Below are 25,483 nucleotides of genomic sequence, written 5' to 3' on the forward strand. Positions count from 1 at the left end.
ATGAGGCATGGCATAAGAGAGATAATGAAGCTGAGAACACCCTCCTCTCCATTCCCTGCTAAACACACGTGCTAAGTACATGCTCAGAGTTTCCCTTGTGTTACTGTCAGTGCTCTCTGGTTTTTTGCCCTTTGTTGCTTACGACTGATCTTGCAGGACCAGATTCCTTCATGCTGGGGTTCTGCAGAAAACCCTGCGGTTCACACACGTTCCTTTAGGAAACATCTCTTATAACATTCTCCTCCTGGCTCAGGACCTGCTTTTACAGATTCTCTCCCCATAATGTAAATTTAAATAATTAGTTGAGCAACCATAACTAGGTCCCCTACTTCACCCTGTCCGGTAATCCCTGGTCACTCTCCAACTTCTGCTATCTGCCCCCGGCCACGCAGTTCGCTGACATCACTCTGAACCTGTCCGTGTGCAAAGGCACCCACCTCTTTCAATGCCCTCTGGCCGCTCTGATGATCACGTCATCATGGTATCTGCCACCTTTGAGGCTGTACAGAAATTATTTTTACATCAGTTACTTGGAATTTAGAAAGATATTATCTCAGTTGGTACCTAACAATTTAATATATTTATTACATTTCTTTCCCCTGTCTACAGCTCAAATACTTGGATTGCCAACAATTTTCAGTCTGGATCATCCAAGCATTCCTTATTAATATTCAATAATTTAAAAATGAATGCATCCTATCTTTTTATACTTTTATTCATCTAATTTTATACATGATCTCATTTTCATTCTTATGAGATGATTTTCTATATTAGTCTCTTACAAATGGCTATCCTAAATGTTGACACCCTGAAAAATCCCTCACATTGGAAACTCCAAGTAAATACCAGCTTGCTCTGCTCATTAACTGCAGACACTAATATCTCTAAGTAGACCAAAACCACACTGGTAAAATAAACATTGCCCCTAAAACTGCAGAGAAACTTTCACTAGGGGAAACACATACAATGATCTCTATCCCTCTGAATAAGAAAGTTCTGATACATGAACATGAGATTTCCAATTCCTTGGAAGACAAGTGAGACACTTGATTCATTTCAGCTTCCCGTAAAGTGACTTGCAGGGTAAAGTACTCACTATATATTCACTGATTTCCAGCTTCAGTCAGGCCAGTGCCGTTTCTGAACCACCAGTTTCCTCTCTGCAAAGCAGACCTCAAAGCACCACCTGTTTCTCATACTTCTCAGGAATAATGCCAATATAAGTTATTGCTCAACATTTGGGACTGCATCAATTTGTTTTCCAGCTGATTATCACTGATCCCCAAAACAACCCTTATGATGCATCTCTGTATCGATATTATTATCCTTCAAGGAGAAATTCCTGTGTTAATCATTTTCTTATCACCCTTCAGTCTGTGAACAATTCTGGCAGGAGTCCCCTACTTGGAGCTACAAGATGAATCTGGGAAGGGCTAGCACAACATGGAACCATGGAAATGCAAGGAGGGAAGAGGTGGTTTCTGGGCTGTGCTCCAGGAGGGGTTAAATTTCTTTCTGGTGAGCTCCTCCCTCCCTTTTCCATATTCCTTGACTCCTTAGCAGTATTTGATTTGGTCTAAATGATCTGTGTTCCCACGTGGCTACCGGTTTCTGAGTTTCCGCCTAACATGGTATTGATAAGTACTCTGCACTTCTGACAGGAGCAACCTGTATTGGCAGGAGCAGCCTGTAATTGTAGATGCCATGAGATTTGACTGGTGGTCCTACGTTGGCTTCTAAGGAGGTACTCAGGTACCACTTAATGTCTCCATGAACAGTTAATTTTGCCCATCACTATACACTGTTTGTGATGTCATCCAGTATTTGCCTTTCTTTTTTAAAAAATTTTATTTTATTGAGTTATAGTCAGTTTACAGTGTTATGTCAATTACCAGTGTAGAGCACAATTTTTTTAGTCATACATGAACATACATATATTCATTGTTGCATTCTTTTTCACCATGAGCTGCCACAAGATCGTGTATTGCCTTTCTCTATCTTGATATTTCCTTTAACATAATGCTTTCAAATTCCATCCGTGTTGTTGCAAACGGCAGGATTTTCTTCTTCCTCATGGCTCAATAATATTCTATCATGTTTGATCCTCATGTCCTCAAACTGCATAAAACACTTCTGATTATTACTATTATTATTATTATTATTATTATTATTATTATTACTGTTCCTATTATTATTAACCAGTGTGGTTTTGGTCTATTGTCCTCTGTGCCTGGAGTGTGGCTGCTTTCCCCCTCAGCCTACCCAATCATAGCCATTGCCAAAGATATCCAGGTTCCTGTTTCCTTCTCAGGTACATTTTATAATATTTTAGCTCAGGTTTGGTCACAGCCTGAGCAAGTGTACAAACAACTTACCTCCAGGACACCATGGTCACTGAAGAGGGACTGGAATCAGAGACCTGTTTTTATTAGCATCCTGGGGCACAGAACCATGAAGAGGTGACAGAGTGGTGCTCTGGAAATTTCCTGCCTATTTCAGGAAGCCTCAGCATGCTGAGACTGATAGGCCACTGGGACCCCTTCCCAGATGAAAATCAGCCTTGGGTCTGAATGTCTCCTGTGGTGAGTTCTCCATCCCCTTGGGACCCAACCATGTCTGCTCTGTGCTATTACAAGGGGCCCAACCATGTCTGCTCTGTGCTATTAGAGACTGGAGAGTATCAACCATGAGGGGATTCCCTTCCGTCTTCCATCCCATCTTAAATTAGACTTTTCCGTTCATAAACCAATTCAACAAATTTAAGAATCAATAAACCCTATCAGTCTTTGGCGACTTCTCCTCAGTCTGGCCCCCATTCTCATGCTTTCCTCTGGTCGTGTGTTTGGATTCAGAATGTAGTGATTTCTTCCTCATGGATACAGTGCAAAAGATACTCAGAATAGACTTTAGAGGTGATTCAGGGAAAAGGATTTCTTTTTTCTTTCTTTATAGAACCAAATGAAGTGTATTTTTTTAAATTCTAAATTTTATGTGTCCTTATAGAAGAAAATTCATTTATACTGAGATATATATATATATATATAAAACTTTCTCATTCTGACTCTATTCTGTGTCCCTGCAATAGTCGCTGACATGATTTTAAGTATGTGTGTGCATAAGGACAAATACAAAGTCAACTATATATATATTTTTTCTAAAGGTGGAGATAAAATGATAGGCTGAAAAACATCACGGAGGGGACAGATCTATCCTTAAGTTTTCCCTTTCTTCTACTTAATAGCACAAAGTACAAAAAAATTTACAAAAGCAAAAAGCCACATTAGGCTACAGGGGTAACACAGTGTTTCTAAACAGCATAAAAATATTTGCTAAGTTTTCACCTCATGGCAGCAATCACTCAGTTACGAGTTAGAAGCCTGAGAACATCACCTTACTTTTTAGACACTCTGCATCCTCTCCCTTAATACTGTGGCCTTGGACAAGAGGATTACCTGCACCTGCCCTATGCCACTTAGATTTTGTTATAGCTACACCACCAAGTGGATTACTAATAACAATGGCCTTGATTACGAAGATGCTTAAGGTCTGAGATGAAAACACATGAGGATAGTGAACGCATATGCTGGTACCACTGTGTAACTAGGATTTCGGTCTCTGCAGGAAGGACTCAGAAGTCATCTGCACGGTTGTTTCTGACTGCTTCCTACTCACCTTTGCCGTCTTCATTTGGTTCTGTAAAAGTATGAAGGTGTGGGGCACTAGGAAAAACCCTTCCATGCACAAAATTGTCAGGCACCTAAATAAACACCAGCCATAGGGCCAGGAGAGTAGGAAGCAGAGAGGCAGCCGGGGGGGGGGGTTGTGGAGCAAGCATCACCTTGGCCAGCACAGAGACCAACATCCTAGGCACAACCACTAAGGTGCCTGGCTACGATGCTTTCTCATCCTAGGTTGAAGTTGTTCAGCTGGAAAACTCTGTTTGGAGGGCCTAAGAAGGTAAGATGGACAAAAACAACTACCTTGAAGGTAATAAAGAGAAGAGAGGAATGTATGACTGTATATGAGGGCCCCTGACACATAGGAGGAAAATTGACGGAAAATGGTCATTTCCTGTTGAGTTTTGTTTTCTGCTTCCATTGTCTTAGGTTTGAAAAGTTTGAATGTGGATCCTTTGTCCACGAGCCCTTATGGAACACTGCACCAAGTCAGGGCTCCCCATTCTGATTCTACAGAACTGCACAGATGTCAGTGGAGAACCACTCAGTAGCTTCCTGCCAAAATCCCTGACCGTCAAATAATCACGACCATAGTCTCCATTGAGGTGTTTAAACGTAACCGGCAAGGTTAACAACAGTTTCTTTACCCCATTGAAGGAGCAGATGCTTCAGCCTCAGTAGAGAAGCTCTATGGGCATTAGAAATTACTGGGAAGAAAAAAATGCACCTCAAATATTTTAGAGGAACGTCCTAAATAGATAAATCTACAGAGGCAGAAAGTAGATGGATGCCTAGGGCTAGGGGTATGGTGGAATGAAAGTTTAGGGGTGATGGCTAACAAGAATGGGGGTTTTTTGAGGTAAAAAAAATAACAAAATTGTGATGAATTTACAAACCTGTGAACATACCAAACCCCAGTGAATTATACATTTCTCCAGTTTTATTGACAAATAACTATTTGCTATTTGTACATGTTTAAGGCATATAGCCTTGGAGATGCGTGGGACTCTACACAGTTAACAGCCTCCCTGAATGTGGAGAACGCTGAGGCTCCTTTCAGGGGAAGTGACTCACTCAAGGCACCCCCAAGCATCCTGGAAAGATGAGGCCCAGTAGATCGGGCCAAAGAAGAACAGAGAAAGATGTCATGATGGACAAAAGGAAATGCATCTCCAGAAAGTAAAAGAGGGCAGAGCATGCACAGGATCTGTGTAAAGAAAAGCGAGACAAATGCTAGTGGAGTGTAGACACACATTCTATCCTTTCCTTTTCATGAGCATTTCTCACTTTTCCACAAAGTACTTTAAAAGCAGAGGAAAGTCAATTTCAGGAAACTTACTGTAAAACAGAGTGAAGCACCAAGAACATGCAAAATATTGGGTCTCATTATAAAAATTTTATCTATGTGTTTATATCTATGTAGTTTATTAAAATGTAAACATGTTTCAGTTTGTTTATTAGCTGAATTATTTTAATATTTTTCCCTAAAATGTTGCATAATATCAATGCTTCTGGAAAATTCACCATGTTTATCTTGTGGTTTTATGTAACTCTGATATTGAATATTTTAGAGGTCCCTGGTGTTCCATTTACCTATTGCTGCCTGCCAACCCCCCCGTGAAACTTACTGGCTTAGAATCGCAACTATTTTATTGTTATCTTCCCATTTTGTGGGTTGAGAATTTGGGCAGAGCTCAGCTGGGAGATTCATCTGCTCCACGTTGTGTCTACTGAGGTCACTGGATGATGTTCAGCTGGTGGGCAGGTCTAGGGTAGCTCCACCCAGGTGTGGGAGAGCTGGATGGAAGCCTGGTTTGGGGGAGACTGTGGATAACATTTGCCTGCAGTTTCCCTAGCATGGAGGTCTTAGGGTAGCTGGACTTCTCACCTGGCCCCTCAGGGACCCAGAAGGAGTGTTACTAGCTGGAAGCTGGCTGAATCTTCTTATGACCTTGCCTTGAAAAAGATCTAGACCATTACTTTTACTTTATTCAAACTGTCAAATGTCACTAATGTCAGTCTTTAAGGAGAAGAAAATTCATCTCCATCTCTCACTGCAAGGAGTGGAAAAGACCTTGAGACCATGTTTAATCTAGCATGTCTATTTTGAGACACTCAATACTCTCAAATGCATCCTAGAATTAGATCAGTTCATTACATAGTTAATACGTGTGGACTGACTTTCTTTCACGTTACATTCTTTTCATTGAATTGTGCCTTGAATCTGTGCCATTAGGAAAAATCAGGAGAGAAAGCTCTTGTGCATCATTATGTATGTTCAGTAAGGTCGTTCTAAAGGGCTTTGAGCTGTCACCCAGTGGCTGCTGTATGGCCCAGGGGAAAAATCCTTTGTGATCTTGGTTAACAGGAGAAGTCATGGTCTTTTCACTTGTCTTAAATCAAACGCTATAGCTTTGTGATTCACATTCCCTTTTTGTCTTTACCATATAATAAAGACTTCTTTAATTTTCCTTTTGTCCTAGTTTTCACTTATTATTATTATTTCATTTTCTCTGCTTGGTTATGTTAATATTTGGCATGTACATGGTAGGGGGATAAAAATGAATAAATTAAGTTTAAATAAATCTAGAAGAAGAGAAAACAAAATGCAAATAAAAAGTCCTAACATCATGGTTCTGTTCTACTAAGGGAGGTGGCCCTTAATTTCTGAGCTGGTCTCAATTTCTCTGAACGCTTACCAGATGGCCAAGTTATTGCAATCTCTCTAATCGTCAAATTATTTTATGACAATGAGGGATCATAAAATGATTATATTATAAGCTTATTTGAGGATTAAACAGGAGGGTATATATAAATACACTTAATCTAGTACCTGCATCATGGAAACCTTTTCTATAAATGTTAGCTATTACAATTACCTTGAACTTGTTATTTAAAATAAAGTTTTATTGTCGTTAACTATGATTGTATTTATCCTGTATTCTTAACTGGAATGTATTCTTTTTTTTAGATAAAGATTATACTATTTTTATTCGTACTCTTAGAACCAATATAGAGTCACAGTACATATGCTTGTATTGTTTTCAGTCAATGGTGGAAAAACTTTCTATAGACAAAAACCTGAACTTCAGAAAAAAGAAGCATAATCTAAGATCACAGGAAGAAGAAAGTAATATTCTTCAGTTTTAGAATTTTTTTCAAAGTCATACAATTTATGGATATATAAATATATGGAGAAGAACATGAAATTATTATAAGTAATATAAGATTATGTTTCAGTTTACATTATTTATACTTAGGATATTTGAGAAAAGGAAGAAAGAAATTTAGAAAGAGACAAATGGGGGAGAAATAGAAGAAAAGTAGGAAGATGAGAAGGGGAAGGAATCAGAAAATTAGAAATTAAATACTCTGACGAATCCTTATTGAATATCAATTGTTTAAACAATTTCTAAAAACATACGGCCTCTTAGAATTAAAGACTATTGGGAAAAGTGGGCTTTCAGATGCTGTGAGCACGCAGGAAGTGAGATGTTTTGGGTAAGGGATTTTTGGGGACTCTCAGATCTCTCAAAAACACACTGTTTGGTTATTGACTCCTTAATGAAAGGTGATCTGAGCACACAATACATTGGCCCAGTGCTCTCTAACCGATGGATACTGCCACATCTCAGGTCTTCATCTTGTGCAGAGCCTCCAGATCCTTGCCAGGAGTCTTCTCAGAGCACCCTTCACATCCTTATTCCTCAGGGTATAGATGAAAGGATTGAGGGTGGGAGTGATTATGGAATAGAAAAGGGAGATAAACTTGCCCTGCTCTTGGGAGTAGCTGGAAGGGGGCTGCAGGTACATGTAGATGGCAGGTAGGTAGAAGAGAGAGACCACCACTAGGTGGGAGGAACAGGTCCCAAAGGCCTTGCGGCGTCCCCTGGAGGACTTGATCCTGAGCACCGCCCGGGCAATGAAGCCGTAGGAGAGAAGGATGAGAGCCAGGGGGACCAGCACAAAGAAGGCCACCAGCACGGCCAGTGTGGTGTCATTCACAGCTGTGTCAGCACAGGATAGCTTGATCATGGCTGGCACCTCACAGAAGAAGTTGTTCAACACCTGTTGCCCACAGAAAGGCAACTGCACTGTCAGGACTACCTGAACGAGGGAGTTGCCAAAGCCGCTGAGCCAGGCCACAGCCACGAGCTGCTGGCAGAGAGGGCGGTGCATGATAATGGCATACTGGAGGGGCTCACAGATGGCCACGTAGCGGTCCAGGGCCATGGCTGCCAAGACAATGCACTCAGTGCACCCCAACCAGTGGAAAACCATGTACTGTACTGTGCAGCCATTGTAGCTGATGCTCTTCCTGGAGCTGCCCATGTTGACCAGCATCTGAGGGACGGTGGTGGTGGTGTAGCAGAGGTCCAGGAAGGAGAGGTGGCCGAGGAAGATGTACATGGGGCTGTGGAGCTGGGGATCCAGCCGGGACACCAGGATGATGGAAATGTTCCCCAACATGGCCAGAACATAGGACACCAGGAGGACTACAAAGAGAGGGAGCTGCAGCCATGGCTTGTCAGAAACACCCAGAAGGACAAAGTCCTCAGGAGGGTCCCCCCAAAAGCTCTGGTTGTCACTTCTCATGCTGAGGCATTTTCTGGCACCTTTGATCAATCGAGAAAGCTGGGATGAATAAAGTCTAAGAAGAGAAGTTAATCGTCTTTCTCATGCCTGTGCCTGTGCTTTCCTGTACAGGTTCCTCTCTGTATGGTCTTCCTTATGTTCCGCAGTGACACTGAAATGTGGGGGAAATCAGAATCAGGAGTCAGAACAGTTGCATATATATCTTGCTCTCCTTCCTACTCCGTGGCCATTCAATTTCTCTGAACTTCATTTCTGCATCTGTAATGTGGGGAGAAAATACCTGCTCCAAATACAGAGCCTTGGGGAGGATAGGGGGACATTGGGTTTGTGAAAGCATATCGTTAAGAACAACTTTCTTCCAATTTAGTCAAAGTCTGACACAGCTCCTGTTGCTTTTAGAACGTCTGACTTCTCTCTACAAACTCATCAACAGGGAATTGACCACTTCCTTAGGCTTTCTCGTTTTGCCTTTTGGAGGTGGTGGTGGATGGGAGGCGAAAGGTGGCATAAAACAAGAGTAAGGGCTTTGTGAACAGCTAAGAGGTTTATTGATATAAATGCATCCTACTCACCGCCGAAGGCTTACATGTGCCTCCCTGGCTCCCTGTATCATGCCGGTCTCTCGTCCTGTGACTGCTCATATGTGGGCGACACTAATTCACTCTGGCAGTTAGGAGAAAAGCACAGCCCAATGTCCTCTCAGTCCCTGGAGTGGAGGAGTTAAGTCACTTCCACTCTTGACTTGGTGCCTAATGGTACCCAATGAGGCCCCAGAACATAGAATTTTGAGCAAAGGGAGAAAGGTGGTAATCAATGTAAGAAACATAGCCCCCAGTTCTTCCACTGAAGGATCAGATTGCCTTTAGAGATAACATTTATCAGGCAGTTTGAATGACATTCCCCGTACAACTTCTTTGCCAAGCAGCTGTTTCCTCTCAGAGTCAGAAAACACAGTGGATTTGGTTTCTGGATTCCATTGCTGTCCGAAAGTGGCTGGGTTGCCCTCTGCTGATTCATGGGGCCTTCCTACTCCATTGGCCTTCAGCCTCCTATACACCCCACAGGACTGCACCCGCTCAAGTTCATAATGGGAATGATACAGTCCATGAGAGAAAAGAAATGAACAAAAGGATACATGCACTCCATTGTCCACAACAACACTACTTACAATCGGCAAGACATGGAACCAACCTAAGTGTCCATTGACAGACGACTGGATAAAGGTGATACACATACACACACACACACACACATACACACACATGAATACTACTCAGCCATAAGAAAGTATAAAATAATGCCATTTGCAGCAACATGGATGGACCTGGAGATCATCACACTAAGTGAAGTCAGCCAGAAAGAGAAAGAAAAAAGCCATATGATATCGTTTATATGTAGAATGTAAATAACAGGACATAAATGAACTTCTTTACAAAATAGACTTATAGACATAGAAAACAAACTTACGGTTACCAAGGGGGGATGGGTAGGGAGGGATAAATTGGGAATCTGGGATTTGCAGACACTAACTACTATATATAAAACGGATAAAACAACAAGGTCCTCCTGTATAGCACAGGAAACTATATTCAGTACCCTGTAATGAGCTGTAATTTTAAAAAATATGAAAAGGAATATATGTGTGTGTGTGTGTGTGTGTGTGTGTGTGTGTGTGTGTGTGTATATATATATATATATATCACTATGCTGTACACCAGAAATTAACACAGCATTGTAAATTGACCATACTTCAACTAAAAAATTAAAAAACAGAAAAAGACAAGAAAAGAAATGAAGTCCTGTGTGCAGCTAATTTATGAAGAATTCTTATTTAGTTCTTTATTTGTTGCTTCATACATTAACTATAAAATTATGAAGATCTGTTCAGCCTAGATGCTGTAATATACAATTGATAAGTGCATTTTTTAGACATAATGCTACTACGTACTTCATAGATGACAGTATAGTATAAACATAACTTTTATAAGCACTGGGAAACCAAACAATTATGTGACTTGTTTTATTGCAATATTTGCTTTGTTGTGGTGGTCTGGAATAGAACCCACAACATCTCTGAGGTATGCCAGTGTTTTTGTTTTTACCAGATAAATACCTAAAAGTGGAATTGCTAATTACATATACAAATTCTATTTTTAATTTTTTGAGGACTTCCATACTGTTTACGATAGTGGCTACACCAACTTACATGCCACAAATGGTGAAGAAGGGTGCCTTTTTATCCACATCCTTAGCAACAATGATTTTTGGTGTTTTGATAATAACCATTCTGATGGGTGTGAGGTGGTATCTCATAGTGGTTTGGATTTGCCTTTCCTTGGTCATTAGCGATGCTGAGTATCTTCTTCATGTACCTGTTGCCTATCTGTAGAACTTCTTTGGGAAAATATCTGTTCAGATCTTCTTCCCATTTTTAAATTTGATTGGGTTTTTCTGCTATTAAGTTGTATGAGTTATAAATATATATAAATTATCAATTACAATATCAGCTATGCATTATTATATTACAAATAAATTATAATATTACAAATCAATTATTACAATTATTACAATATTACCAATCATTACACTATTAGGAAATATTTTCTCCCATTCAGTTAGCTTTTGTTTTGTTGATGATTTCCTTTGCTGTGCAGAAACTTTTTAGTTTGATGTGATCCCACTAGCTTGCTTTTGCTTCTAGTATTTTGTTTTTGAAAAAGCAGTTGGTGACTTGGGGAGCAGCTACAGCATTTGGGCAAATGACCAAGATAGAAGAGAAGGCCAGAAAGAGAAGAGTCATGTCACAGGAAGGAAAGTGGTAAGGGGACAGAGAAGAGGCTGCAGTGTAATTTTCAGTTCCGTGTTCAGGCACAGATGCGTGTGCATGTGCGCGCACACACACACACACAGCCCCTTGGCTGCGAAGCTGGACGCCATCCCAGCCTGACCCTTCTCACCCTGCATCAGACACCTTGCTCTCCAGCGCTTCACGTTTACAGCTCTGCTTCAGATCTGACCTCTGCTCTCCCTTGACATCCTTCTGTATTTCTTCCACCCCAAGAGATGTGTTTCCCAAGGTGCTGCCTCACCTCCTTGGGTAAACCCAGTAATTTCCACATTAGATACAATCACCCTCAGGCAGAATCCTTCCAGACCTGTTGTCTCTAGCTGTCCCTTATTCACTGACGTCCATCTTCCCTTTTGACATTACTCACTGAAGCAGCCTCAATTTAACCTGTCAGCCATTCCTCCAACCTCCAACCAGCACCTCCTTGTTAATTTTTGCTGTCTCTGCATTAGTCACTCTGACTTGAAATATTCAGGTTATTTCTAATCATATTTTGTTCCTCATTTCATTTTCCTCATTTACTACATTTCATTAGTGACTTTGTTCTATTCATTCTTCCAGCACAACGGTGTGGTCATGGGGGCTGTCTGTATTCTCGCCACTGTCATCCTGGGCCAGATCTGTCGTCTGGACCCCTCTCAGAGCCTGTCAACTGTCTCTGTGCAGGCAGGCCCTTCCTTGTCCAACCCATCACTCACATTCACATTAGAGTCATCTTTCTAAGAGTCAAGTGTTAAGAGCAAAGGTATCTTTAAGTCTTCCAATTAGTTACCTAAAAAAAATAAAAGCCCATCCCCTTAACGAGTTACCAGGCAACAGCAGGGGTCGTACCCTTCTCACATCAAACTCCCTGCAGTTTCTTCTGACCATGTCACCTCTCTCTCTCTCTTAGCAGCTGCCATGGGGAATATTAATGACAGTATTTACACCATACCTACTGGCAGGCTAGATGTGAACATATTAATATACCTTGTGAAATATATAATTACAGCAATCATAACTCCATGTCATTCCTTGTATGATATACAAAACTTCTGATCTCTCTCTCTCTCTCTCTGCTCTCTGTCTATCTGTCGGTCTATCTATCTATTATCTATCTATCTATCTATCTATCTATCTATCTATCTATCTATCTATCTATCTATCTGCCAGGCACTGGATGCTGGACTTCCCCTTGAGGGGTGACAAACATTTTACCTCCTCCAAAGAACAAGACAGAAAAATCTGAAAATAAACTTACGAGGTAGGCAAACAAGGACTAGGCCACAGGGTCTTATTGCCTATTAGCTCTGAAGATCTCCTTCTTCAATCTAAAATCCAGTCTAAAATTCCCATCACTGAGTTAACCAGCTGAGAGCCCTGTTTCACTGCCAAGATCGTAACTAAAATTATACTACAGATTGAGTTTCAGGGACAAGGCTTAAGAATGACACTATCTTCCCTCACTGATATTAATAGGTATGTTTTCCTCAAAAACAACAAAAAAAGGACTTTTCTTATGATTTATTTGTATTTCCAATTCTGTTCTGGTGACCTGCTGCTTCTTGGGTGGACGTTCTGATTAGAGTAAAATGAAGGCGTGAACCAGCACAATAAGGAAGAATATACTTTTAGCCTCTTCCCCTCTCATTCTGCCCCCTTTGGCTTTGTTCTGCTAACTCTTAAGCCACCAGCCCCTTCAGCATAGTTAACACCCAGGTGCACCCACAGGCCTCACTCACCCTGCGCCAGACCTTTGCCATCATGTATCCACCAGCCAGGAAGTGCTATTTCATCAGAGCTCAGTTTCTGCTTTTTTCATAAGCCATTCTCACTGATGCCTCACTATGTGTCATCCCCTATACTCCTAAACACAGAGGTTTGAGGAGCATTAATAACCATATTCCCACAAGGGGCCTGAAGTATAACTTGTCAAAATATTTTATTTTTAGAGATTTTTTCCCCTAGCAAACAGTGAGGGGGGAAGGAAACACACCAGCACTGAATGAGCATGCTACCTCTCAGTCCGGCTACCAGGCACTATATGTTCCCTGTCTTGTGTCCTATTTCAGTAACTCTGGGAAAACGGAACAGTTCATAAAGGTTAAGATCATCTTCCTCACTTAGCTCAGAGCTGCAACGTGACTCCACGGGATGAGATATTTAAGCGCCCTGATACTGGTTTATCCAGAAGGGAGGACACCTCCTCACAGGCCCCCAGATGTCATAACCCCTGACCCAGGACAACTCTTTGTTAAACATGCCGAAAAATACCGAAGACCTGGCCTAATGAAAAACTTAATAACGTGCTATACTGTTTGCTGTTCATTCCCAGTATGGTAATTTTTACTTTTTGCCAAGATTGTGCTTTCTCTAAAAACAAGAATCTCGCACATTGTGTCATTCACAGCATTTGGACAGCATGATTCATGCACTTAATTCATGAAAGCATTACTGATTATGTTAACAAATATAAAGGCCTCTTCCTTCAAAGAACTCCTTATTCCAGATGGTGCTTAGAGTCCTGAACCCCATCAGTCACCCTTTCAGTGGTATCGGGGACCGGAAAAGGGCAGGAGAGGAGCTGAAATGCAGCAGTGATGGGGCTCTGGGACTACAGAGGACACAAGCCTACACAGGGAGGGCACCAGCCTCTGCAAGCAGACACATGTCCCTGAGACAGGGATGGCCTCTTGCATAAACCCGGTCCCTCACCCATACCCCACTGCTTCTTTATGTTCTCTGAATATTTCAATTTGCTGCTAAAATGCCACTAGCAGCTTGCTTTCTCTGGGAATGGGTTTGGCTTTATTTGCTCGATTCCTCTTTCCATGGCCATGCAGGGCTTAATATTACTCTTGCAACTGTTGACCCCAGCATTGTCCAAAATATTGAGAGGCAGCAGAAATGGGACTCAGGGTCTCATTTACTCTGGGCAATACCCACACTGCCAGTGAGTATCAAACACTGGTCTACCTAGAGGCAAGGGCAACCTATTCTCTGTTCCTGGCTGTCTTTTCTAGCTTGAAGTACACAATTTGAAGAGTTGAGGACCAACCACTTACCTCCATGTTTCCCTGGCTTCTACAGAGGGCTTGGTTAGGAATGGAGGCTGTATTAGCAGCATGTGGTGTTTTTTTTTTTTTGTTGTTGGGTAGAGACATTTAGGGATGGAGTCACTGGAAATGTTCTCCACGTCTAGGAAGAAGCAACCTGTTTGCTCTGATGAAGTTGCTGGGACTTTACCCTTACCTGAGCTGTGCCCTCTGAGTAGGTGTGGAGAGATTATTCTCAGTCTAGAAGAAAGGTCTGTCTGCCTTCCATCACAACACACTCACTGGGGAGACCCCGTGGTTTCCAGATGTGCTATCGTTGATCCCTAAGGTAGCTACAGACATTCTGGTTCAGTGGAGCAAGCTTATGTGCTTATGTAGTGAAGGCTACTTCTGAGAATAAGGCTCTTAGGTGACAAATCATCCTATGTCATGCTCCCTGTTCATTTCAAAATCATCCTGCAGATGAAATTTGCCCTCCTTGTCTCCATCTGTTTCTATGTGGGCTCTGCTCCTTCTCCCCAGACACTGGGAGGACAGCCTTGCTCTCCTCTGGCTGGGAAGTTACCCCTGATGTTTAATTAGCACCTGAAGGGTTAGCTGGTAATTGATGTAGAGTGTGAGCTTGGGATGCTTACAATTAACCGTAAATCCTGGAAGACCAGGAGACTAGAGGAAATGGTCCAAAAACAGGAAATCAGGTCTCTCTATTTTCAACTCTTTAGGGTAGGTGAGGGCTGTCGTAAAATCAGAAAGGAAGAGTAACTTGTGCAGCACAGAATTCAGTTAGAGTGAGCGTACTGAACAGGCTTAAGCAACAAGCTCAGCTACACATTTTCTGTGTGTATTTGAGCAGGTTACCTAACCAACCTCTCGTGTCTCACTTGGGATCCAAAAAGTACCGGAAACACAGGATTACCTCTATAGTCTATTACAAGTGCAAAATGAGTTGGTTTTTGTAAAGCACTCAGAACAGTGACTGGCACAGAGTAGGAACTTTTGAATTTTTTTTTCTGACTACTACACATGGTCTCCACTGCCTGTTTTACTTGTCACATGGAAAGACAAAAAAAAAAAAACAAAAAAAAAAAACAACAATCTTTTGGTAGACAGCCAGGGTGGGCAATGTTATAGTTTCTAGGCACTTTGTTTTTTTTGCTAAACTCATGAAAATTCCTTCACATGAACTGGTCAAAAATCTCACTTTTTTTTTATTTTATATTTGTTGAGATATAATTGACATATAACACAGCACATGTTTAAGGTGTACCATGTGATGATTTTTGACACATGTACATATTGTGAAGTGGTCAATCACACAGTAAGCTTGGTCGCCTCCATCACCTCTCATAATGACCAGAGCTCACTCATTCTTTACGGCAGGACTCTTGCTCCCCTCCAAGCTGTCTGTGGCACTGAAGTCCTGGTGAGTTTCCTTTCCATAGCCGTGATCCCAGTGCAAAATGAGCTACTAGTACACTTTTATGATGCTATTTCCAGTTTTAGTTAAGGCTCTCTGGTTACAATTTCAACTCTGAGTCTGTCTGTTGAGGTCCCCTGTGTATTGTAGCCTCTGCAGCTTCCCATTCGTCTGGGGAATATTTCAGACAGTCAGGGCATAGCGCTGGGAAGATTTTCTCCCCGAGTACCGGTTTATCTTCCTGATAACATTGTTTCCACAATTTCTAGGATCAAGAGTCAGACAGCTTCTGTCCTGCATCACCTTTCATTCTGAAGTTAAATAACGTTCGAAATTCCCAAAGGCTGCATGAGAGGTATTATGAAGAAACGGAAAGATCATGTTTGGTAGATACTATGAGAGGAGTGCTTCCAATTTCATTTGTCTGAAATGCATTTGTCTGAAAGCTCAGAAGCTGTCAGTTCTCCTTCCCCACCTCCCTTTTCACAACCAATCATTTTCCATTTACCAGCTGAACAGGCATTCCTTTCACCATCTTGAATTTTTTTTTGACAGTGGACTTAATTTCCTTTTATTCCTCTCATTTTTTTCACAATGAATTCTTTATTTCTTACATAGTTTTTAAAGCCATTCTTGAAAACAGAAGTCAAACTCCAGACAAGAAAACACAGATCGAGCCAGAGCTTGTCTTCCACGTCCCAGAAAGAGTCTTCCAGGTCCCATCACACCAGGACTCTGGGGACTACACGAAGGTGGAGGGATGGTCAGTAATCTGAGCGCTCAGTATTAACCTCCTCCTCAAAGACAGAACAGTCCAAGTGAAAAGCTATGAAGCAACTACAGCCAGACAACGGGATGTACAGGACTGTGATCTCAAGACACAGTCAAGTCATCCTCTGTCCCTGCCGACTGCACCCTCGTGGTCTTGCTGAGCTGAGGAGACAGAAGCTAGAGTTCACACCCATCCTGAATAGTTCTAAGAAAAATTGCTTTATATTGCAAACAAAGGGCTAATTAAAACAAAGGGATAATTTTTGAAAAGTATTATTTACGGCAGAGAGTCCCAAGAGAGCTCAGATGGGAAATACTGAAGGCAGCGTGGCCTGATTTTCTCACGGTGACAAAACATGCTGAATCCCCAGGCTTCCTCCCTCTCATGCAACCACACCTATCAATCTACGTCGGTTTACGTTTTCTCGATTTCTCATCTTTCTGAGAGTATCTATTTCAAGATTAGAATCCAGACTTGGTAACAGTGCCACAGGGATGCATTTTTAACCCACTCACTTAATTAAAAAAATAAGTAAGGCAGATTTTTCAGATGAAATGTAAATCTAACAGCCTGGCTGGTTTGAAATTGAGGACTAAGTCATGGAGTAAGACAGGAGATGCTTTCAAAAAATTGAATAAACTAAACCTACATATCCAAAGTTTGATGAACATATTTAAGGCAAATACATGCTAAATAATATACACCATTAACATACTCCTTTGCAACAGTCTAAAATGTTGGAAAAAAGGTTGGCTGAAGCCAACTTAAAAATGCACAAGCGTCTGCTCTCCCAGATGTTAACTCTAGGGAACATATGAGCAAAACTGTTCAAAGATCATTGTCTTACTTTACTTGCCTCTTATTTACTCCTAGAGAATCATGATTTGGGGAAGAAAATTGCTGGGTTTTGGCTCCTGCAATGGCTTCTGTGCCAGGGACATAGCTTAGCCTACTAAAAATAAGCTGAATCTCCATTTACCTGTACCATTCACACACACACACACACACACACACAAATCCAAAAAACTTTTCACTATCACCCTATGGCCCCAGTGTTCTTTTTTAAAATTGATATTTAAAATATTATTGTTTATTTAAAAAATCTGTTGTGTTACCTGTGACTTAAATTTTTTAAAAAATTTAAATACAATTTTAAAAAGTTACTTTCCATTTACAATTATTACAAAATAATTGTAATAATTGACTACATCCCCCATGTTGTACAATACATCCGCGAGCCTATCTTACACCCAACAGTTTGTACTTCCCACTCCCCCACCCCTATATTGCCTCTCAGCCCCTACTAGTAACCACTTGTTTATTCTGTATCTATGTCTGCTTCTTTTTTGTTATTATATTCACTAGTTTGTTGTATTTTTTAGATCCCACTTATAAGTGATATCATATGGTATTTGCCTTTCCCTGTCTGACTTATCTCACTTAGCATAATGCCCTCCAAGTCCATCCATGTTGCTGCAAATGGCAAAATTTTACTCTTTTGTATGGCTGAGTAGTATTCCATTGTATATAGCATTTTCTTAAGCCTGTTGATGGACACATAGGCTCCTTCCATACCTTGGCAATTGTAAATAATGCTACTATTAACATTGGTGGCCCCAGTGTTATAAGTCTTATTTCCTCCCATTATTCCTAAAATACTTGACATGCTGATGGAATAAAATTCTCATAATTCTTGGGAAAAGCCAGTTTTTTTTTCCCCTTTCAATTCCATGCACTTTTAGGTGCTCTTTATTCTCTTGGAACATCCCTCCCACCTCCTTCCTCATCTTGAAAACTCAACTCAGCTCAGCATTATCTTTTCACACCACTATAAGCATCTAAATATCTGTGTGTGGAAGAATCTGCTTTACAAAGTCCCATTTTGTCTACCCCATCCTAAGTACCGTTAGACGTTAGGATCTAGAAGAAGCTGAGAGGCTGCCTGAACTTTCTGATTCTGAACCTCTTCTTGGTAGGTTGGCCTGTCTTCATTCCCACCGATTCTGCTGGAGTCCAGATGACTTTTGTGCATAATTGGTTTAGTGGCCATAGTGTTTGGAATGGGAAATTCTACAGTAATTCTCTCAACTGACCTCTGTTAAACCTTTGCTTTTGTGGTAGTTGGTCAAGACTGCAGGTCACTGGTGATAGAAATGAGCAAAGTTAATGCATTATTAATATTGTGGGATTGCTGTGTGGTCTGACTTCATTAGTATTATTCTGTGGGTTATGTAAGGACTAAGAGTGTGTGGAGTATGAGGTGGTAGTTTTTCAGATAGCGGGCAACCTATGAAAAGATTTTTCATACTCAAATAAGGTAATTAAAACATATAAGCTATGAACATATATCAAAATTTAAAATCCTCTGCTCTACCAGCTGAGCTATCAAAGGGAACATCAAAATTTACATCATAGTAGATCACCTTAGTGTCCGTTGGTCACTGGGACACTGATCTATCACTCAGGTACAGACGCCTGTCCTCTCATTTATTTCTCATGTCTCGTGTCTCAGTGTCCTCTGATGTAGTGCTCACTTCCCGATGTTTATTATAAGATTTCTTACGTTATCTCTTGAAACTTTCTTTTATCCCACGATGGAAGCAGTGTAACTTTTCTCTGGAGTTAGACTGTTGCTGTGGGCAGGAAGCCCTTTCAAATGTCCCCTGAATCTCAGAATATCCCCGGCTTTGTGTTTCAACCATAAGGGAGAGAGACATTCATAGCACACGTGTAGAGAGTGTCTCAGTCTGCTCAGGCTATGATAACAAACACCACAGACTTGGTAGCCTGAAAAACAATGATTTATTTCTCATGGTCTGGAGACTGGCCAAGTCCAAGATCAAGGTTCTGGCCAGGAAAGTCCAAGTAATAGATGGCCACTTTCTCACTATGTACGAGAGAGAGAGAAAGAGAGAGAGAGAGGGAGAGAGAGAGAGAGAATCATCTCTCTTGTGTGACTTCTTATAAGAATTCTAATCCCATCATGAAGTCTCCACCTTCATAACCTAATTACCTCCCAAAGGCCACATCCTTAAATATCATCACATGGGGAGTTTAGCATTTTAACATATAAAATTTTAGAGGACACATTCAGTCTGTAGCAGGGAGTCATGGTAAGTCACCCAGAGACTTTGCAGATAAAGTGAAGACAAACCCATCCTCTGAGAATCATGCTAGAAAAGTCAACCCAACAGTTGTGACGAGTCATCAGCAGATGGGATCGACTTTAACTATAAACATGTTTCTGTTAGCAAGACCAAGCAAAGTAGCCTGTGGAAATCTTTGTACCTAGACTATATCCAAGGAAAGCTAAGAAAAGAGTCACAGGCTTTTAATAGCAGAGTAATAGCCAAAGGAATGTATCCAAGGAGTCAAAGCGCAGAGCCCTGAACGCTCATCATACAACAGAAATACTCCTACAGCAGAGATGGATGCAGATGAATGAATAAAACTCTTGGAGATGGCGACAGTACCCATTGACGTTCTGCTGTTTTGGCTTTTGATTCCTTGTGGGCCAAGGATGTTTGACATTCCAGGGAGACTTTGTTAGGGCAGAGAATGTATTGTGGATGTAAGGATTATCTTGCCCAATCACTTCTTTTCTATATAGGCTAGTTCTTGTGGGTTTTAAAAAAAGTGTCACCGAGACCCTGAGTATGAGATGAGTTTCTGGTTTATGCTCAAGATGTGACATGAAGGAATTTGCAGCAAGATTTTTCTGTGTATTTTTCCCTCAGAAAGATGTATTTCAAAAGTTACAACAAATGGATCATGCCACATTTTCAGAATTTCTGCAAAAATAAAAAAAGTATGCCTGCTGCCCTTCAAAGTTATATAGGTAAGAGACAAACTGTCCATCAAACCTGCTTCAGATGAGCTAATGGACTTTGACTGGATACCATACAGGACTGTCTTCTCTCCCTAGGGAAGGTCTGAGAGGGTCAGAGTTTCAAAGCCATCACCACCTTGAAACAGATGCCTCATTGTGAGCAAAGCGTTTGTCTCCATCACCAAAATGTTGGGCTGGGGAGTCAATGTCTGCCCAGATACACAGGACAGAGAAGGCAGCTCAGAAAGGGGAGGCTTGAATCTAGTTTAGGTTGTATCTACTTTCAAATACTATCCTGGGAAGAGAACAGAGTGGCAGTATACAACTGTTTCAAGTCTCTTAGTGAACCAAAATCTTCACCTCCTTCTTTGTCACAAGAGATTAAAAGTAAGCGTCACCCAGCAAAGGGAGTTGTCTATGGCTTTGGCAGGTGGCTAAGATAAACTCAAAGGGGACGTTACTTCTTGATTCTTAATAAATGGACGTGCTTCTTGATCCTTAATAAATGGAGACCACTTGGTACTTAATGAACTCAGTTCAAATCTGAATTCAATGACTGCTCTATGTTATGTATGTCTTAGGCATTTAGAGCCGAATAGTTATTGGTCACTCCACAGTGGAAAAGGGCTGTCACTAATCTTTAAAGCCATTTAGAAAACTGGGAAAAATAGATAAATTTACATGTTGGGTCATAACATTTGTAAGAAATATAAAGGTATATTGAATCATGTCTGTCATAAATTACTTGAGAGAAGTGAAGGAAATTTGTTACACAGAGGTTTGAATGATTATCTTGATAAAATATCTAAGACAGATGGTAAGGGTATTAATGAAATAAGAATATGATAAATTACAGGGTGATAAAATGTTTGAGAAAGAGAGAGCGCCTGGGATGCTCAGAGACAGGAGAGGTTAGAATAGTTTGGGAAGGAGGTGTGACGAACCCGATGAAGTCTTACTTAAAAAGCTTGTTAGGGTCCGTACAAAAGTTTTTCAGCAAAGTTTCTTGGAGGCTATCCAGCAAAGGGGAACTGTTACAGAAAATAATTTGAAAAGATGGTGTCGTTTACCCTCCTACAAATGTGTGAACTCACTCTTCTTACTGAGTGAGGATGTAGGAGACCAGGATCACTCCAAAGAGGGGCATTTCCAGCCACAGATGATCTGAGAAGTCCAACAACAAACTTGTGCTGGGGAAACTCATGTTTTCTCCTTCCAGGACATGTACCTCATGCTTGGCTGGAAGGAGACAGACAAGGTCTAGAGGATAAGCAGCTTTTATGCTCCAATCACTCCACGGCAACATCATGAAACCACAAACTATGCTGATGGGATAATCTCCATAATTGTTATGAGACACTCTTAAAAGGTGGGGCTCCTCCTGTATAAATGTGGCCCTGATGGTTGCTCCTGAAGTAGGGCTAGAACTAGAATATGCTAGATATGATGAGAAAGTCTACATGGAGCCCAATCAACTCAGCTTTTAACGGCGTACTGCTTTCATGTCATAAAGGAAGGGGCATGCAATCCTTCGACTCTTCCATAAAAGTTTTCAAAGGAGACACTATCTAATGTTTCCTTTCAGTTCAGTTGGGTGAAGAATACCTGGGTGCTAGCCAGCATAGAGGTTGGGGGTGTGATTATAGTTATGTAACAGTACAGACTCTCTCTTTGGGGAAGAGGCTGTCAACTGGTAGTTTATTTTACACAATCCCCTTTCTCTTTCTTTTTTATCTAAATCTTGTTTTCGTGGTTTTCACTGATTCATTTTTTTCTTATTCTTTTACTTCTTTCTCCTTTTTTTCACCCTTTCCTTTCTTTCCATCTCATCTTTCCTATTTTCTTCTGTGTTTCCCCACATTCTTCCCAAAATAGTGCCATTTCTATGTAGGCTATGAATTTTCTTTTTCTTTTTTAATTTTATTTTATCGAGTTATAGTCAGTTTACAATGTCATGTTAATTTCCAGTGTAGAGCACAATTTTTCAGTTATATATGAACATGCATATATTGATTGTCTTGTTCTTTGTCTCTGTGAGCTACCACAAGAACTTGTATATATTTCCCTGTGCTATACAGTATACTCTTGTTTATCTATTCTATATATACCTGTCAGTATCTACAAATTTCAAACTCCCAGTCTATCTCCCCACCCCCCGCAACCACAAGTTTGTATTCTATGTCTGTGAGTCTGTTTCTGTTTTGTATTTGTGTTCATTTGTCATTTTCTTTTCTTTTTTTCTCAGATTCCACATATGAGTGATCTCATAAGGTATTTTTCTTTCTCTTTCTGGCTTACTTCATTATGAATTTTCAAAATGTATAATTTTATTCTCATCTCAAATCCCTCCATCTTACAGAAGATTTCTTCTGGAGTGCCCCACCAGTATCTCAAACCTAGTACTTCCCAAACTCAGTTCACCATCACTCAATTGTGAGATGAGATTTCCCTTCAATTCTTTTATCATGCGCAATGCAATCACCATTGCTCCACCCTCCAACAATCTGAAGTTATCCTCGAAATTTGCCAAGTGACAGTTACAGTGTGGTGTAGTTTAAAAGCCCCGTGTACACATTGCTCAGATATGCTTCTCTCCTTAATCTGTTTTTATAATACTATCTCATTTTTATTTTATATTGCAAAATTTTACTAGGATGGGCCATGATACAGAGTTGTCATGTAACAATTTCCAGCATCACAGATATTGATTACACTAATATTTTTCGGGGTGGGGAAGATACAGAATTTTCTGGAAATAGAATAAATAAAAAAATTGACTGGGGAGGAGAAGAGACCCTGAGAAAGGTGAATAGATTCCTTTTCCAGAAGTCTAAAGTCAGGGTGATTGTCTTAGTTACAGCCTGAATTAATCTTCTTTTAATTGCAGTTGTAGGCTCAGTATTTAAATAAGAATCTTCTGCCCAAGGTTGAATCCGCAATATCAGTGAAGGACATTAAAGCTATTAACAGTGCCTACGTATTCTTGTATATTAATTTCTTCATTCTCCAAGTCCTAGATTTTATTTATTTATATTTTAATTAGCTTTTCCTTTTGCGGTGAGAACTTTTAACATCTGTTCTCTCTTAGCAACATTCAAATACATGATACAGTTGTTTTAAAGTATAATCACAGTGCTGTGCATCAGATCCCAAAACTTACTCATCTTCTAGCTGGAAGTTTGCACTTTCTGACCAACATTTCCCCATTCTCCAATCCCCACCATGACCCCAGCCTCTGGTAATCACCATGCTAATTTTTGTTTCTATGCATTTGACTTATATTTTTACTTATTTTATTTATTTTTATTGAAGTACAGTTGATTTACAATATTATATTAGTTTCAGGTGTATAGCACAGTGATTCCGAATTTTTCAGATTATACTCTATTATAAGTTATTACAAGATAATGGTTATCATTCCCTGTGCTATATAACATATTCTTGTTTCATATCTATTTTATATATAGTAGTTTGTCTCTCTTAGTCCTGTATCCTTATCTTGCCCCTCCCTCCTTCCCTCTTTCTTTTGGTAACTACTACTTTCTTTTCTGTATCTGTGAGTTTATTTCTGTTTTACATGTACATTCATTTGTATTATTTTTAGATTCCACATGTAAGTGGTCCCATGCAATATTTGTCTTTCTCTGTCTGACTTATTTCACTAAGCATAATATTAGTGAATATTAATGTGGTAGAATTTCATTCCTTCTTATGTCTGAGTAATATTCCATTGTATTTATATACAACAATTTTATCCATCTGTCTGTTGTTGAGCACTTGGGTTGTTTCCATGTCTTGGCTATTCTAAATAGTGCTGGTGTGTACACTGGGGTTCATGTGATTTTTTTGATTTAGTGTTTTCATTTTTTCCCAGATGTATTCCCAGGAGTAACTATCTTTATTGTATATGATTTATCTTTGCAAATGAGATTTTTCTTTTCACAATTTTTATATTTCTATTTTTTTTCCTTTCTGCTTAGAAAAGTCCCTTTAACATTTCTTGTAAATCTGGTTTAGTATTGCTGAATTCATTTAGCTTTTGCTCATCTTTATCTATTTTTCAAACCGGAACGATAGCCTTGCTGGTTAGACTACTCTTGGTTGCAAGTTCTTGACTACACTGATATCTCTACCCCTCCTACCTGGCTCACTGTGGTTCCTTCTAGGCTGTGCTTTCCTTCTGGGAGAGGCTGCTAGCCACGATCTGCCATCAGGAGGAGGGTACCACCTGTATGCTGCAGCAGAGTGGGGTTAGAGACTGCTCGGTGGTCAAGTGCAGTTGCTGCCCAGGCAAGATCACTGGGTAAGGCTACAGGCTGTGTCCAGTAACCAGGTAGGATCACGGGCTAGGGCTTCACTCCTGGGTGGGTTTGTAGACTGGGCTCTGTGGCTGGGTCCCTGGTAATGCAAGAGTCGAGGCTGTGTTCAAGAGTTTGGCATGTCTGCTGGCTTGGCTCCATGTCCAGGAGGGCCATAGAATATGCTCTGAGGCTGCTGGATGTTTGTGGCCATGCTTTTTGGAGTTCTAAGACTAGAGGCTGTGCTTAACAACTGTGCAGGGTTGTGAATTTTCCTTCTGGCCTCGGTAGAGACAAAGAATGGGCTCGGTGGTCAGTTCAGTCTGTTGGTTAGGGATGCAAACCAGGCAGAATGGCCAACTGAGCTCCCTGGACAGATGTTATCCCCAGGTCAGCTCTGCAGATGGGCAAGACGACTGGCCAGGATCTCAGTGCTGCTGCTGGCAGGAATTTGCTTCATCGATATCTGAGCACTTGTTGCTGTAAGCCTTGCCCTCATTTTCCATCTTTATCTGATTTCCAGTGGTCAAACTTTGCAGACATTTTCACTAATCCCATCAGGCAAGACTTGAGTGGGCCTCCAGAGAAGGGTTCTGAAACGCCGGGAAAACTGGATGTCTTGGGTTCTCTTTTTCCCACAGGAGAAACCATAGGTCCAGGGGGCCCTCGTGATACAGAGCTGTGCCATCCTGAGGGAGGGGTGATGTGGTCAGAGTGTAGCTGCTCCTCTTACCCTTCTAGTGTGATTCTTCTTAGTCTCTGTGTTCCAGGAGAGTGCTTTAACCTCTCCGCCATGTTCTGGAATTTTGTCAATGGTGTTCTGTCTATAAATAGTTGCTAGTTGTTTTTTTGTGTGTGAGGGGACTAAAATCGGGAACAACCTATGTTGCATGGTACTTCCTTCCTGATTCTCTTTCATTTTCTAGTAACTCACTGAGCTTCTTGAAAACAACATGTTTGAACTCTTTGTCGGGAAATTCACAGACCTCTGTTTCTTCAGGGTTAATTATT

At 40.8% G+C, this 25,483-nt stretch overlaps 2 protein-coding genes across 5 annotated transcripts in view; both read right to left on the bottom strand.

The window, feature by feature from the left end:
• Positions 1 to 25,483, bottom strand: part of LOC116277821 (olfactory receptor 2H2-like) — a 55,469-nt gene that overhangs the window by 6,300 nt on the left and 23,686 nt on the right. The window contains exon 1 of one of the 2 annotated variants that reach the window (XM_072952650.1): positions 12,843 to 12,862. The exons of the other annotated variant lie outside the window; for it this stretch is intronic. The gene's annotated coding sequence lies outside the window, so the exon portion shown is untranslated. Of the gene's footprint in view, positions 1 to 12,842; positions 12,863 to 25,483 lie in introns of those variants that run through there. 2 annotated transcript variants of the gene reach the window in all.
• The window catches only part of LOC102529025 (olfactory receptor 2B11), a 51,971-nt gene continuing 33,487 nt past the window's right edge, over positions 7,000 to 25,483 (bottom strand). The window contains exons 1-2 of one of the 3 annotated variants that reach the window (XM_072952644.1): positions 12,843 to 12,953; positions 7,000 to 8,424 (exon numbers count right to left, since the gene is read on the bottom strand). In XM_072952644.1, the coding sequence (XP_072808745.1) occupies positions 7,317 to 8,273 (957 nt within the window). In that variant the 5' untranslated portion in view covers positions 8,274 to 8,424; positions 12,843 to 12,953 and the 3' untranslated portion in view covers positions 7,000 to 7,316. Of the gene's footprint in view, positions 8,425 to 8,845; positions 8,929 to 12,842; positions 12,954 to 25,483 lie in introns of those variants that run through there. The other 2 variants (XM_072952643.1, XM_072952642.1) reach the window with 2 other exon arrangements.

Source organism: Vicugna pacos, chromosome 3, assembly GCF_048564905.1.
Source record: "Vicugna pacos chromosome 3, VicPac4, whole genome shotgun sequence".
In the NCBI taxonomy this organism is placed as follows: domain Eukaryota; kingdom Metazoa; phylum Chordata; class Mammalia; order Artiodactyla; family Camelidae; genus Vicugna; species Vicugna pacos.